This window comes from Macrobrachium rosenbergii, chromosome 56, assembly GCF_040412425.1.
Source record: "Macrobrachium rosenbergii isolate ZJJX-2024 chromosome 56, ASM4041242v1, whole genome shotgun sequence".
In the NCBI taxonomy this organism is placed as follows: domain Eukaryota; kingdom Metazoa; phylum Arthropoda; class Malacostraca; order Decapoda; family Palaemonidae; genus Macrobrachium; species Macrobrachium rosenbergii.
In genome coordinates this window covers 7165001-7180000 of record NC_089796.1, presented here as the reverse complement: position 1 = coordinate 7180000, position 15000 = coordinate 7165001, and the positions used below count along the sequence as shown (strand labels likewise).

Below are 15000 nucleotides of genomic sequence, written 5' to 3'. Positions count from 1 at the left end.
TATATATATATATATATATATATATATATATATATATATATATATATATATACATGTACATGCAAACCCGCCTAGGCCTAAATATACACAAATTTGCTCACACTCTCTTTAAGTGAAGATTGGGAACCCAATTATCAACCGCCTTAACCAGTCTTCAATTTTCTTCCTGAGCTCTGTTTTCCTCCATGTTCCACGATTTCTGTATCACATATACTTCATCTCCTTTTATTTTTTTTGTTGTTATCATATGTTGCCTTTGTTGAAGTAAAATAAAATATGAAATTTCTAGACTTTACATTATAACCTTAATATTCCACTTCGTAAAGAAAATAAAAATGGTAAAACAGTTACCAGAGTGACCACAACTTTAAAAGAAAAATTTTCTCAAGGCTGAAATGTCTTGTATGACTTGGAGAATGGCCAAAAATGTAGACTTAAAAATAAAAATAAAAAAATACGCCAAATAACTTTTAGGCAAAATTACACCACTGAAAAAAGCTTGAAAACTAATACCACGAACTTGGAAATTGACCAGAAAAGAATTTATTCATATTACAATGGAAAAAAATAAAAATGCCAGATTATGTTTAAGTAAAATTACATTATTTCAGAAAAGCGTTAATACCAATGTGACGAGCTTTATTATATATGAGCTTATTCATATTACAAAAAAACGTCAGATTGTGGATACGTAAGATTACGTTACTTTAGAAAAACGGTGACACCAACATGACATGCTTCATTATACATGAACTTATTAATATTACAATAAAAATATAAAAAATAAAATAAAAAGCCATATTAAAGATAAGTAAAATTACATTACTTCAGAACAACGTTAACACCAACATGTCGAACTTCACTATAAATGAACTTATTCCTATTACAATAAAAAAATTTTAATGAAAAACAGCCAGATTATTTTTTTTTTTCAGAAAAAAACAGCCAGAACTTATTCATATTACAATAAAAAAAAAAGGCAGATTATGTATAAGTAAAATTACATTACTTCAGAAAAGCGTTGACACCAACATGACGGGCTCCATTAAATGAACTTATTCATACAGTAAAAAAAAAATTTTTCATAAAATAAAAAAAAACGCCAGACTATGAATAAGTAAAATTACATTACTTCGGAAAAGCCTTAATACCAACATGACGAACTGCATTATAAATGAACTTATTCATCCTACGATTAAAAATTGGAAACTTGGGAGTAGTAGTGAGAAATGGGAGTTGGGGGGGGGGGAGGGTTAACAAGTGATGGACTCGGGGCGAATGTCACAATGTGGAACGCAGGGCCAACTGGCAAGCCACAAGAGACGAAAAAATTCTCCCTCTTGGCCAACGGGGAAAAATTCCTCAAGATAGTATAGTAGTAGTAAGTAGTAGAAGTAGTATGGGAAAGAAACGATGTTCGGTGCAGCAAAGCAGCAGAAGTAAACAGTGGAAGTGGTAAGGGAAAGAAAAGATGTTCGGTGGAGCAAAGCAGCAGAAGTAGAAGTAGTAGCAGTAGTAACAGTAGCAGAAGTAGTAGGGAAAGGAGAAAAGATGTTAGGTGCAGCAAAGCAGCAGAAGTAGTAGTAGTAGTAATGGTAGTAGAACTAGTAAGGGAAGGAGAAAAGATACTAGGTGCAGTAAAGCAGCAGCAGTAGTAGTAGTAGTAGTAGTAGTAGTAAGAGAAAGAAACGATGTTCGGCGCAGCAAAGCAGCAGAAGTAGTAGTAGTAGTAGTAGTAGTAGTAGTAGTAGTAGTAGTAGCAGTAGTAGTAGTAGTAGTAGCATGGGAAATAAACGATGTTGGATGCAGCAAAGCAGCGGAAGTAGAAGTAGTAGCAGTAGTAATAGTAGTAAAAGTAGTAAGGGAAGGAGAAAAGATACTAGGTGCAGCAAAGCAGCAAAAGTACTAGTAGTAATAATAGTATAAGTAGTAAGGAAAGGAAAAACGATGTTAGGTGCAGCAAAGCAGCAGAAGTAGTAACAGTAGTCATAGTAGTGAAAGACATAAAAATACCAAGTGTAATAATATGTGTAATTAAGTAGTAGTAACAGTAGTAGAAGTAGTAAGGGAAGCAGAAAAGATGTTAGGTGCAACAAAGCAGCAGAGGTAGTAGTAGTACTAGTAGTAGTAATAGTAGTATTGAAAGATATGAGAATACCAGGTGTAATGATAATATATGTAATAAGTAGTAATCAGTAATAGTAATAAAAGTAGTAAGGGAAGGAGAAATACTAGCAGCAGTCATAGTAGTGAAAGATATGAAAATGCCAGCTGTAACATTAATTTGTGTATTTATGTACACTGGTTAACAATCTCGAGTTCGATCCCACGGGGGTAACAGCTTGGAGGCCGTTTAAAAAATGCAATGTGGCATTTTTGACGTTATGTAGTGAATCGATTGCTAGGTTGGTTGTGGTGTGTCGCATGGGCTAGCAACCTCATCCCTTTAAAAATGATCTGAAAATCCCAAAGTTATCAATGCTCTCTCTCTCTCTCTCTCTCTCTCTCTCTCTCTATATATATATATATATATATATATATATATATATATATATATATATATATATATATATATATATATATATATATATATATATATATATATATATATATATATATATATATATATATATATATATATATATATATCTTAATTCCCTAACCAGAGTAAGGTTATCTGTCCTTTCCAATGAAATTTGATAATTTTGTTTTATTTTATAAAATATCCTTAATAGAATACTACATTGACTTAAAATCCAGTATTACCTCAAATGCACACTAACATCTAGGCAACATATGTTATCGTAAAAAAATACTAATAAAATCTAGAGGAGGTTCCCACAAGCGTTTCCGCAAGGCACGCTGCTGGCAGTATATCGGTTTATGTACTAGTTTTCATACCAAATATTATCAACTGCGCATGCATCTGAATACCAAAAAGGAAGATATGTAAATACATACGCAAATTTTAGAAGCGAATAATTGGAAAATGTTGCGTGATAAAAAATGAATTAATAAAATAAACGAAAATCACCTTTATAAATGTAAAGTAATTTACGGGAAAAATACTTTATATAACGATGAACGAAGCGAGATTAAAATATACAAAATATAAATTCATCTTTCCCCTATATTAATTATTTTGAACTACAACGCCCACTTATATGCGGGCGTGAGCTTAATACTAATAACAGTGTAATCGTTCAATCAAAATAAATTGTTTTGAAATGATAGATATCTAACCCAAAACATCATTAATGTACATATTACAATAGAAATGTAGAAAAATATCGTAATCTTCAAAAGCGCGTGCACGCGCACACATACAAAACGCAAAAAAAACACACACACAAATAAATAAATAATATATATATATATATATATATATATATATATATATATATATATATATATATATATATATATATATATATATTATTATATCATGTTAGAAATACCAGTATATATCCTTGCTTTCATGACTACTAAAGTCTTTTAATTTAAATATTCACATCATATGATTCTTATATTCTTCCCTCTTTTTCAGAGGCTGACAAGCCACTCGAGTGTTTTTGAAAAGCCTGGACTGAGTAAGTCCAAATAAGTTCATTAAACTAACCATCCCCTCTTTGACTCACTTACAAAAAATATATATATTTTTTAAATATATATATGTATATATATATATATATATATATATATATATGTATATATATATATATATTTAAAAATATATTTTTAAAATATATATTATGTAAAAACACATGCTTCGTACGACTCACATTGATGGTTTCAGACTGGACATCCAACTCGATGGGAAGCCTCACAGGATTGTAGGATATTTTGCTAGGATGGTCAGGGATGACTACGTCTTTCGTGGCACCCATGATGCCTCACTTTGGTCTCTGCACCTCACTGAGGAACTTTCAAATCTCACTTCGGAGAGAGTAAGAAGCGTCCACAGACTCCCCCAGGACAGCCGGAAGATACAATCCTCCACACAAGCGATTGTCTGAGGTCAGATTCTCTCAAATAAATAGGCCAAGGTCAAGGTCAGCCGGGACCGAAATCACTCGGAGTAAGGCACGTCTAAAGGGAGAATCTTACGAAAGAAAGGTCACTTGTTTTGTTTTCAATCGACCAAACACGGAACTACAAAACTTCTTTGAAGTCCAGCTGAGCAAGGCGGTCCACTCCGGATGTCACATGACCCTTCAGGGTTACTCCCCAATGAAAGGAGGCTTCAGAAATGAAGTCAGAGGAAAGAAGATCGCACCCGGTCTTCAGAAGACAAGTCCAGAAGTCTAGATCTCGTAGTAAAGGTCCAGGTTTCTCAATGAAAGTTGCAGAAGCTCCAACACTGAAAGACACACACACGTGGAGAGGAAGGTCGCCCACAAGAACTGGCCGGCACCTCGGGCACTGTCGAAAGCCACACTGAGAGGGCACGTGCTTCTTGGCTCCCCAGTCCTTTCCCCACACACACACACACACACAGACACACAGGGGCCCTTCTGTGCCATATCCCTCTCCCTTCCACCTTCTCCCCTGCTCCCTAGTTCCCCTGTGACAAGACCATAGTCTCCACGACCATTTCACTCTCATTTAGACCCCCCCTTACTCTCACATCCAACCCTCCATGTCACCAGACGCCTAAAAGCAGACCTTTCACAAGGCCGTCACTCAATCTACTTTAGGCTTAACACTTTTTCAAGTCAACAAAAAAAAAAAAAAACTCCCTGCCCTACTAAAAAATAATAAAATTGCACGGAATTAATGAGGACCCGATCACTGTGAATGAAGGAGAAACGGACCTCGAGAAACATTCGTTATTACAATGAATTAACGTACGGGAATGTTGGCTAAGTTCCTCAAGGTGGGACTGTCTCATAAAAAGCCGACCTGGCAACTCTAGAAAGGCACTTCTGTACACAGAGCCACAAGACAAGGCTGCCGATGTTTGGTCCTCTTAAATGGCTTAAAATACCTTTCTGTTAGCACAATACCATACATTAAGATGTACCTTACGCATATTAGATTACAAGTATATTTAAAAAATACATACATACATACATACATATATATATGTATATGTATATATGTGTGCATAAATATATTATATACATATATATATAATATAAGAGTGTGTGTTAGAGAGAGAGAGAGAGAGAGAGAGAGAGAGAGAGAGAGAGAGAGAGAGAGAGAGAGAGAGAACTATATATTCATCAGTGACCCCTGTCACACGGAGGACACTGAAAATGATGTGCCTCATTCTTCAACTATTATTATTATTGCTTGTTCCATGTTCTTCCACGCCTTCGCACATACCGATGGTCTCTCTCTCTCTCTCTCTCTCTCTCTCTCTCTCTCTCCTTGACATTTCCCAGTTCCCTGTCATATTCGTTTCATCTCATTAATCACGGAGTTTTCCGCAGTGCACCCACGCATGAATTTTTTTTAACGCTATCTCTTTGAACTTCATCTACGTTCGCCGATTCACAGCAATGTCTCCACATAATCTTCCCTCTTTTTTTTTTTTTTTTAATCTTTTCCTATTACTCTAGTCTTCCCCTTCCTCTCCATTCCTGCCTCTACCCATTACCCTCGTCTTCCCATCTTGCCAGAGATCGGCCCTCTATTCCCAATACCCGTGAGACAGCGAGAGCTATTTCGGTGGCATTCAAGCGGGACTCCCTATTCCGAAAGAAGAAAAGTAAAACGGCCTTAAGGAAGGCTGTAGTAAGGGTGATTTTGGCATGAGAGAGAGAGAGAGAGAGAGAGAGAGAGAGAGAGAGAGAGAGAGAGAGAGAGAGAGAGAGAGAGAGTAAAACAGCCTTAAGGAAGGCTGCAGTAAGGATGATTTTGGCATGAGAGAGAGAGAGAGAGAGAGAGAGAGAGAGAGAGAGAGAGAGAGAGAGAGAGAGAGAGAGTAAAACAGCCTTAAGGAAGGCTGCAGTAAGGGAGATTTTGGCATGAGAGAGAGAGAGAGAGAGTAAAACAGCCTTAAGAAAGGCTGCAGTAAGGGTGATTTTGGCGTGAGAGAGAGAGAGAGAGAGAGAGAGAGAGAGAGAGAGAGAGAGAGAGAGAGAGAGAGAGAGAGAGAGAGAGGGGGAAAAACAGCCTTAAGGAAGGCTGCAGTAAAATGTGATTTTGGCATGGAGAGAGAGAGAGAGAGAGAGAGAGAGAGAGAGAGAGAGAGAGAGAGAGAGAGAGAGAGAGGGAGGTGGAGGAGTGTTGTTTATCGAAAATAATACACCTCATTAACAACATTCCCTCTCCCTTAATTATCATGACTGTTCGCCCTTCATAAATTTCATGGCGCTAACAAAACAGTGTTCATAAACTAGGCTGCTTTTAATTTAAAAGCCCATGTCTGCTTTGATATTTCCTTTAAGACATCTTATGTTTTTCTCATTTTTACCTGTGTGTATACGTTAACCTATTGCTATACATGCATACATATAAAGACGTCCATTCACGGCAACATTAACACATACATATATATATATATATAATGTGTGTATATGTATATGTACATGTGAATGTAAACGTGTGTATATATATATATATATATATATATATATATATATATATATATATATATATATATATATATATATATATATATATATATGGGTGTTTATGTGTGGGAGGGCAAATAAAGCAAGAATTTAGTTCTTAACATTAACAGTTCTCTCTCTCTCTCTCTCTCTCTCTCTCTCTCTCTCTCTCTCTCTCTCTCCAAATATAATGTAACGTTTAACGTAACCATTTCTGAAGACGGGAAAGTACATTCTTGTCAAAAGCGATGCTCAATGTTTCTAACGTACCGTACTTTATTTTCATGACCTGTTAGTGAAATATGGAAAGATCGCACCGTAGAGTTTCTATTTCCAATTCGAAAACTATATACTTTCCAGAATACAGAAAGATATGTATCCAGCCTAAAAATATGCAGATCTACCAAAACTTCCAGAAACTCCCACTTCACTCTTACTTCTGTAGTACTTTCCAGAGTACAGAAAGATATATCCAGCCTAAAAATATGCAAACCTTCCCAAACTTCCTGAAACTTTCATTCACCCTTACTTCTGTCAAAACAATCCTCCCCTATTATCCTAATGCGAGCAGTTGAAGTCAAACTCTACAGGTGTAAATTGCTGCAATTAAAGCAATAATTTATTAATAGCTTAATATACGAGGCAGCTGAATTCCATTTATTCTGACGTAATTTGTGATGATTATTCAAATTATTACTTCACTCACGTCAGGTTGTCTACGGAAATAAATTTTCATCACTGAATCGTGTTGGCAAACTCAAGTCGTCATCATCATTTCACAAGTACACTAAAAAGAGAATTATTCTAAGGAAGTAATCTTAATATGATCATAAAATAAGCAGTTATGTACACTTACTGCTCTATATAGGGTGAATTTTGTGTATACTGACATTTTTATCTGTGTGAGAGAGAGAGAGAGAGAGAGAGAGAGAGAGAGAGAGAGAGAGAGAGAGAGAGAGAGCTTACTTTAGGAATACTTTATCCAAATTTTTTTCTGTATGAGAGAGAGAGAGAGAGAGAGAGAGAGAGAGAGAGAGAGAGAGAGAGAGAGAGAGAGAGAGAGAACTTACTTTAGGAGAGAGAGAGAGAGAGAGAGAACTTACTTTAGGAATGCTTTATCCGGTCATTTTTATCTGTGTGTGTGAGTGTGTGAGAGAGAGAGAGAGAGAGAGAGAGAGAGAGAGAGAGAGAGAGAGAGAGAGAGAGAGAGAGAGAGAGATAACTTACTTTAGGAATACATTACCCTTTTCGTCTAATTAACTAGATCTGCTCAAAGCCGAATTCTCTCTCTCTTCTCTTCTCTCTCTCTCTCTCTCTCTCTCTCTCTCTCTCTCTCTCATCAACCATCCCTAGCGATTTCCTGTTACTAAAAATAATGGCACACAGGAGCCTAAATTCAGGCCAGGCTCAGACGATGACGAAATCTACCTTTTAATGTTGACGATCCCTTAAAAATAAAAGTGTGTTTTACGGTGACATTATATTTTCATTCTATTTCTTTTACTGGAACTTTTATGTTCATTTAATCGTTCCCCCACCACGAAAGAGAGAGAGAGAGAGAGAGAGAGAGAGAGAGAGAGAGAGAGAGAGAGAGAGAGAGCGAAATTACTTTAGAAATACTTTGCTGTTTTCGCCTCATTAACTAAATCTGCTAAAGAGAGAGAGAGAGAGAGAGAGAGAGAGAGAGAGAGAGAGAGAGAGAGAGAGAGAGAGAGAGAGAGAGAGAGAGAGAGTTCTGTTTTAAGCACATTTAGTCAATTAGACGAAAAGAGCAAAGTATTTCTAAAGTAATTTCTCGCTCTCTCTCTCCAACCTTCCCTATTGATTTCCTGTTACTTAAAGCAGAGAGAGAGAGAGAGAGAGAGAGAGAGAGAGAGAGAGAGAGAGAGAGAGAGAGAGAGAGAGAGAGAGAGAGAGAGGGAGGAGGGGTCTGTTTTAAGCAGATTAGGTTAATTAGACGAAAAGAGCAAAGTATTTCTAAAGTTACTTCTCTCTCTCTCTCTCTCTCTCTCTCTCTCTCTCTCTCTCTCTCTCTCTCTCTCTCTCTCCCCAAACCATCCCTATTGATTTTCTGTTACTAAAAATAACGTCAGAGAGGAACCTAAATTCAGGCCAGACTCAGGCGATGACGGAATCTCCCCTTTTATACTTGACGACCCCTGAAAAGGGCGGTCAAGTGTTTTACAGTGACATTATACTTTCATTATATTGTCTACTTACAATGACCATTTATTTTTTTATGTCAGACCTGTTATGGTTTCATTTAATCGTTTCTCCGTCATGACAATAAATTTTAGTGATATCTTATCTTCATTAAATGTCCCTTTACAATGACATTATATGTTCTTTTGTTCATCACATTATAGTATTTCACTCTTAATGATTCCTATTGTAAAAAAAACACAATTAAGACGTGGGAGATCATTTCTCTACGGTGATGAATGCTAATGTTTCCACGTAAAGGCACGTGACTAATATGTATATGTATATTCATATGTATGTATATATACATATATATACAGTATGTACTGTATGTATATATATGCACACATACATACATAATATAAATATAAATGTATGTAAATAAACAGATAGATAGATGAATGGACAGAAAGTTATTTGTGTATAAATATACATACATACACACACACATATATACATATGTATATATATATATATATATATATATATATATATATATATATATATATATATACAAAACCACTATGGCATTCTGAGGCCTCAGAGGGTGAGATTCCAAAACATTGTACCCCATGAACTTTAAGAAGAAAAGATTCTTGTTAAAATAACCTTCAAATTTACATATATTCATGTGTACATACATACGTATACATACGAACATACATCAACCTAATTCTACCAGATAAAACATACATCTCATCCCAACAGAGATGACATCTGTCCTAAATCCAAATATTTCCTCAACTGTCTCGAAATGTTTATTTAATAAATGAAATTGATGTGGGGATATTATTCATTTCCACCTGAATAACCACAGAAAATAAAACTGTATTGGCGATGACATCGGTGGGGTTGATAGTCATTATCACAATATGAATTATTAAAGAGCAATAATAAGACCACAAAATACTTTATATACATATATATATATATATATATATATATATATATATATATATATATATATATATATATATATATATCCTATTACCCTATTACTATTATAATGAACATATATATATCCTATTACCTTCAGTTACTTCTGCATTATTCTTTGGAAGCTTGAATTTCAAGTCAATGGGTTTGTTCCATATAACTGGGGTTCATCTTCTGAATAATAATAATAATAATAATAATAATAATAATAATAATAATAATAATAATAATAATAATAATAATAATATAAAATCATTTATATACAATGTAATGATATATATAATATATATAAAATCATTTATATACATATATATATATATATATATATATATATATATATATAGTACATCCAGTACACAGGTACATGTGTGTATGTATATGTGTATGTGTGTATATGTGTATATATGTATATGTGTATATATATATATATATAATACATACATACATACATACATACATACATTGCATCTCACATATATATATATATATATATCTATTTTATATATATATATATATATATATATACATATAACAAAAACCATTCATATTTTAGAATTTTTCTCATGAGACAGGAAGCGTAACTGTGTGAGAGAGAGAGAGAGAGAATCCTAAGAGAGAGAGAGACGAGAGAGAGTATTAATCTCACATTAATTCTTTGTAACAGATCTTCTTGAATTATTTTAGAAAAAAATGACTGGAAGAGGAACAGAAATTAATTTTTAGAATTTTCTCGTGTGAGAGAGAGAGAGAGAACTTGAGAGAGAGAGAGAGAGAGAGAGAAGTTTAATCTCGTATTCATTTTTTGTAACGGATTACTTTCAGTTATTTTACAAAAAAGTCTGAAAAAGAGAAAGAAAAAAAGTAAACACACGAGAGAGAGATCTGAGAGAGAATTATTTTAAAAAAAAGTGTGAGAGAGAAACAGAGAGAGAGAGAGAGAGTCTTTCAAACTATTTTAAAGTTAGTGTCTGTGTAATAGAAATAAAAAAGTAAACAATTAATTTTACCATAATCGCTTCATTGCGAAATTCGTAAATTACCTTCAAAGGCTTTTAACTCCTGACACGGAGGGTCATTAAGAGTTAAGTTAGCCATGCAAACGCATTCACTTCACCTATATCTTTTCCTTATTTATTCATTATTCCATTCACACTTGGTTTTTTCAGCCTTGCAAACACTCCATCTACATCTTTCCTTAAGTCATCTATCTATTTATTCATTATTCCTTAAGTTATCTGTCTATTTATTCATTATCCTTGTTTCTTCCACGTTATTCACATACGTCATTAAGAGTGAACTCAGTCTTGAAAACACATTTAGCTCAATAAATCTGTTTCTTTATTTACCTCCTTATTTAGCCATTATTCCACTCACTGTTTCTTTATTTACCTCTTTATTTAGTCATTATTCCATTCACTGATTCTTTATCTACCTTTTATTTAGTCATTATTCCATTCACTGTTTCTTTATCTACCTCTTTATTTGGCCATTGTTCCATTCATACTTTTCACATACGTGAAAAATAACATTTTCCTTACGAATACTGCATTTCTTTTGTCCCTTTCAAAATACCTTTTCCTTCAAGAAGATAATTCAAGGACAACACAGACAAGACAGAATATGCAATTTAGGCCGAAGGTCAAGCACTGAGACCCACGAGGTCATTCAGCAATGAAGGGAAAATTGTGAGGTTTAGAAGGTGTAACAGGAGGAAAACCTTTCAGTTGCACTATGAAACAATTGTTAGAAAACGGTGGAAAGTAAGATCGAAGAAAGAATATGAAAGGAGGTACAGTTAAAGGAATGAAAAGGGTTGCAGCCAGGGGCAGAAGGGACGGTGAAAAGAGCTTTTAAGTAGTGCCTACAATGCACCACGTGAGGTGCACTGACGGCACTAGTCCCCTGCGGGGGAATTCAAGGACAAGCTCGAAGTGCAGTGGGCGATTAACGAAGGAAAACTGACAATCCCTCTGTTGTAAGAAACAGATGACTATCACTCACGAGTTGCTGGTCTCGTCAAATAAAGAACTAACTATGTCAAGAGTGAAATCACGTTTATGTGCCCAAAGGTGTTGTAAGACTTGACAACCTGACATCTGGGCTTATTATTAAGCGCAGCAAACCACCAACCATATCTGGAATGATCTCCTCTTGTTTGGGTTGCTCTTCGTATTTATCTCAATTTCAAACCTTTTCTCTCCGCTGCGTGAGGACTCGTTGTCCCTTCCTTGAGAGAGAGAGAGAGAGAGAGAGAGAGAGAGAGAGAGAGAGAGAGAGAGAGAGAGAGAGGGGAGAGAGAGAGAGAATTCAATGTACCTCAAACCTTTTCTCTCCGGTTTATGAGGACATCCTTCCTAGAGAACCTGTACTCTCAAACCTTTTCTCTCCGCTGCATGAGGACTTGTTGCCCTTCCTAGAGAGAGAGAGAGAGAGAGAGACTCCACGCCAACATCCCCAAAACCTTACATTAAAAGTGACATGCATTACAAGACTCTACTGTACGTTCAAGCGAAATCCTCAGTCACAGCCAAGACACCTCACACATATGCGACAAGCTTCACGATGTAAACACCCCATCAACAGCCATTCAGAAGCCGGTCCATCGCGGCAAACACCGTCGTAATTTGAGTATCTTTTCCGCCACGCATAACCGATCGACCGCGACTCATTTCGGTCATCAATTCCATACGACCTTCGCTTTCGCGTGGCCACAGAACTGTTGGAAACCCCGCATATTTCCACAGGCATTTTTTGCCAGGTAAAGCGACGACTTTGACGTACGTTACGACTTCTCTTAACTTAATGGATCTGAAGCCTTGGGCTGCGTGTCATTCAAAGCGTGCTTGTGCCATGCACAGCAAGTTATGAGGTGGGGGAGGGAAGGGAAGGAAAGCAAAAGTTAAGTTAAGAGGCAGGAGGTAAACCACGACGGCAGATCCGTGTCGATAGTTCCATAATCTAAAAGATAGGTTTTATTTATTTATTTATTTTGCTTATTTACATCAATAATCCATCGCCCATGTAGCACGCTAAGTCAGACATTTTCACCAGATCACACTCAAAAAGCTTTTCTATTAATTCAAGAATGAAATATCATATATAATTCGAAAGATTTAAACCAATAGGTATATAACACATTATGTTCGATATGACTGATACCATCTCACATGTCATTGTATGATTTTCATCGATTATTTCACGTTCTTCTTCCAATTTAATTAAGTCATTTAATTAAAGCACGAACATAAAAGCTCAACTAAATTCAAGACAATATTTCAACTGAAAATAGGGTCTATAATGAATTTCAATCACATGTTAGTGTTAGAACTTTTGCTTAATTTTCTGAATTCTGAAGCACAATAAACAGTTCTGTTCAACGCAAAACATACTTTCAATAAGAATAAACAGAGTGAAACTCCTATGAAATGGAAAACACAACTAGGTCTAATTTCAGCGAGTTAACCAGGCCTATTTTCGGAAAGCTAACCATACCTAATTTCAGCAAGTCAACCAGGCCTGTTTCCAGAAAGCTAACCATACCTAATTTCAGCAAGTTAACCAGGCCTATTTTGAAAGCTAACCATACCTAATTTCAGCAAGTTAACCATTATTTCCAGAAAGCTAACCATACCTAATTTCATTAAAGTTAACCAGGTCTATTTTCAGAAAGCTAACCAGGCCTAATTTCAGCAAGTTAACCAGGCCTATTTTCAGAAAGCTAACCATACCTAATATCAGCAAGTTAACCAGGCCTATTTTCAGAAAGCTAACCATACCTAATTTCAGCAAGTTAACCAGGCCTATTTTCAGAAAGCTAACCATACCTAATATCAGCAAGTTAACCAGGCCTAATTTCAGGAAGCTAACTAGACCTAATTTCAGCAAGCAATCTTGAAAGTGCTCCCACAAGCATCGCCAAATAAATGAGGGACAGAGTGAAATCCCTCAGAGTGATGTGTGTTTCTGAAAACAGGTGACATTGCGTGATACAGCGTTTTTTTTTTTTTTTTGAGGTCTGATGCAATGGAGAGCCAAGAGCTCTTGTAAACAAACATGAAAAAAAAAGGGGGTTACTGAAAAATGACAAAGCAACACTGCTTTGCCATAGGTAAACAAAGCCTCACTCTCTCGTTTTCAATACCACTTCTTGCAAAGAATATTCAATATAAACAGCCATATAAAGAAAATGAAGTTACACATTGGATATTAAAGGAAACAACCTGACTAGAAAGTTCTCTCTCTCTCTCTCTCTCTCTCTCTCTCTCTCTCTCTCTCTCTCTCTCTCTCTCTCTCTCTCTCTCTCAACTGGCATACATCCAACATAGCCCTGCGGCCTAAAAGAGTAAGTGACACCACGTGTCATTATGCCATATGACATCCAGTGACACATGTCAAAGTGATAAGGGGGTGGAGAGAGAGAGAGAGGAGAGAGGAGAGAGAGAGAGAGAGAAGAGAGAGAGAAGAAGAAGAGAGAGATTCTAATTTTAGTGCTTATTTCTTACTTATAACTTCTTTCCCTATTTGGTTATTGATCATGGTCTTTTTCTAGAACTTAGAGAGAGAGAGAGAGAGAGAGAGAGAGTAGGTGGAGGCTATCATGCCGGCTGGCACGAGACTCGAGAGGAATGAGTCATGTCTCGAAATGAGACTCAAGACTCGTCGTCACGAGTCATTCTTGCGGTCTCTCTGATGGAGAGAGAGAGAGAGAGAGAGAGAGAGAGAGAGAGAGAGAGAGAGAGAGGACTTATGTGTCTGGGGAAAATCTAGACCACTTTTGCTCGTCAGCTGACTGATGTTTTTTGTCAACTTGATTAGCTAATAAGAATGGCTATCACACACTTGCAAACTCCTGACTTACTAAAACAGTATTAAAGGGAAAAAATTCAAGATAAAAGCAGCAACCTCTTAGCAAAATGCGTTGCTCTGTAGCAATAAGTGGACACGGCTGAAGTTGCTCTATCAAGTCTAGGCATTAGGTATATATACAGACGATTCATGGTAATGTTTGCATACCCTGATTGAATTTAGAACGGCAAATGTAACTCTACCACAATTATTTCAATAACTTTTTTAGAAGAATTTTCTCTCTCTCTCTCTCTCTTTCAAATGCACACAGGCACCGGAAAAAACACAATAATATATTTAATACTTATTTTTTTATTTGTTTATAAACATAATTTTTTGTATTGTATATTATAAAAAAATTTATATATAATATAAATATATATATATATATATTATATATATATATATATATCTTTTATTTGTTTATTATATATATATCGCTCCATCATTACAAGAC

The 15000-nt window shown here is 35.6% G+C and overlaps 1 protein-coding gene across 8 annotated transcripts in view; it reads right to left on the bottom strand.

Annotated features, from left to right (window-relative positions):
- The window catches only part of LOC136836089 (long-chain-fatty-acid--CoA ligase 1), a 161705-nt gene that overhangs the window by 64027 nt on the left and 82678 nt on the right, over positions 1 to 15000 (bottom strand). The window contains exon 1 of one of the 8 annotated variants that reach the window (XM_067100054.1): positions 3783 to 4571. The exons of the other annotated variants lie outside the window; for them this stretch is intronic. Within the exon in view, the coding sequence (XP_066956155.1) occupies positions 3783 to 3887 (105 nt within the window). The 5' untranslated portion in view covers positions 3888 to 4571. Of the gene's footprint in view, positions 1 to 3782; positions 4572 to 15000 lie in introns of those variants that run through there. 8 annotated transcript variants of the gene reach the window in all.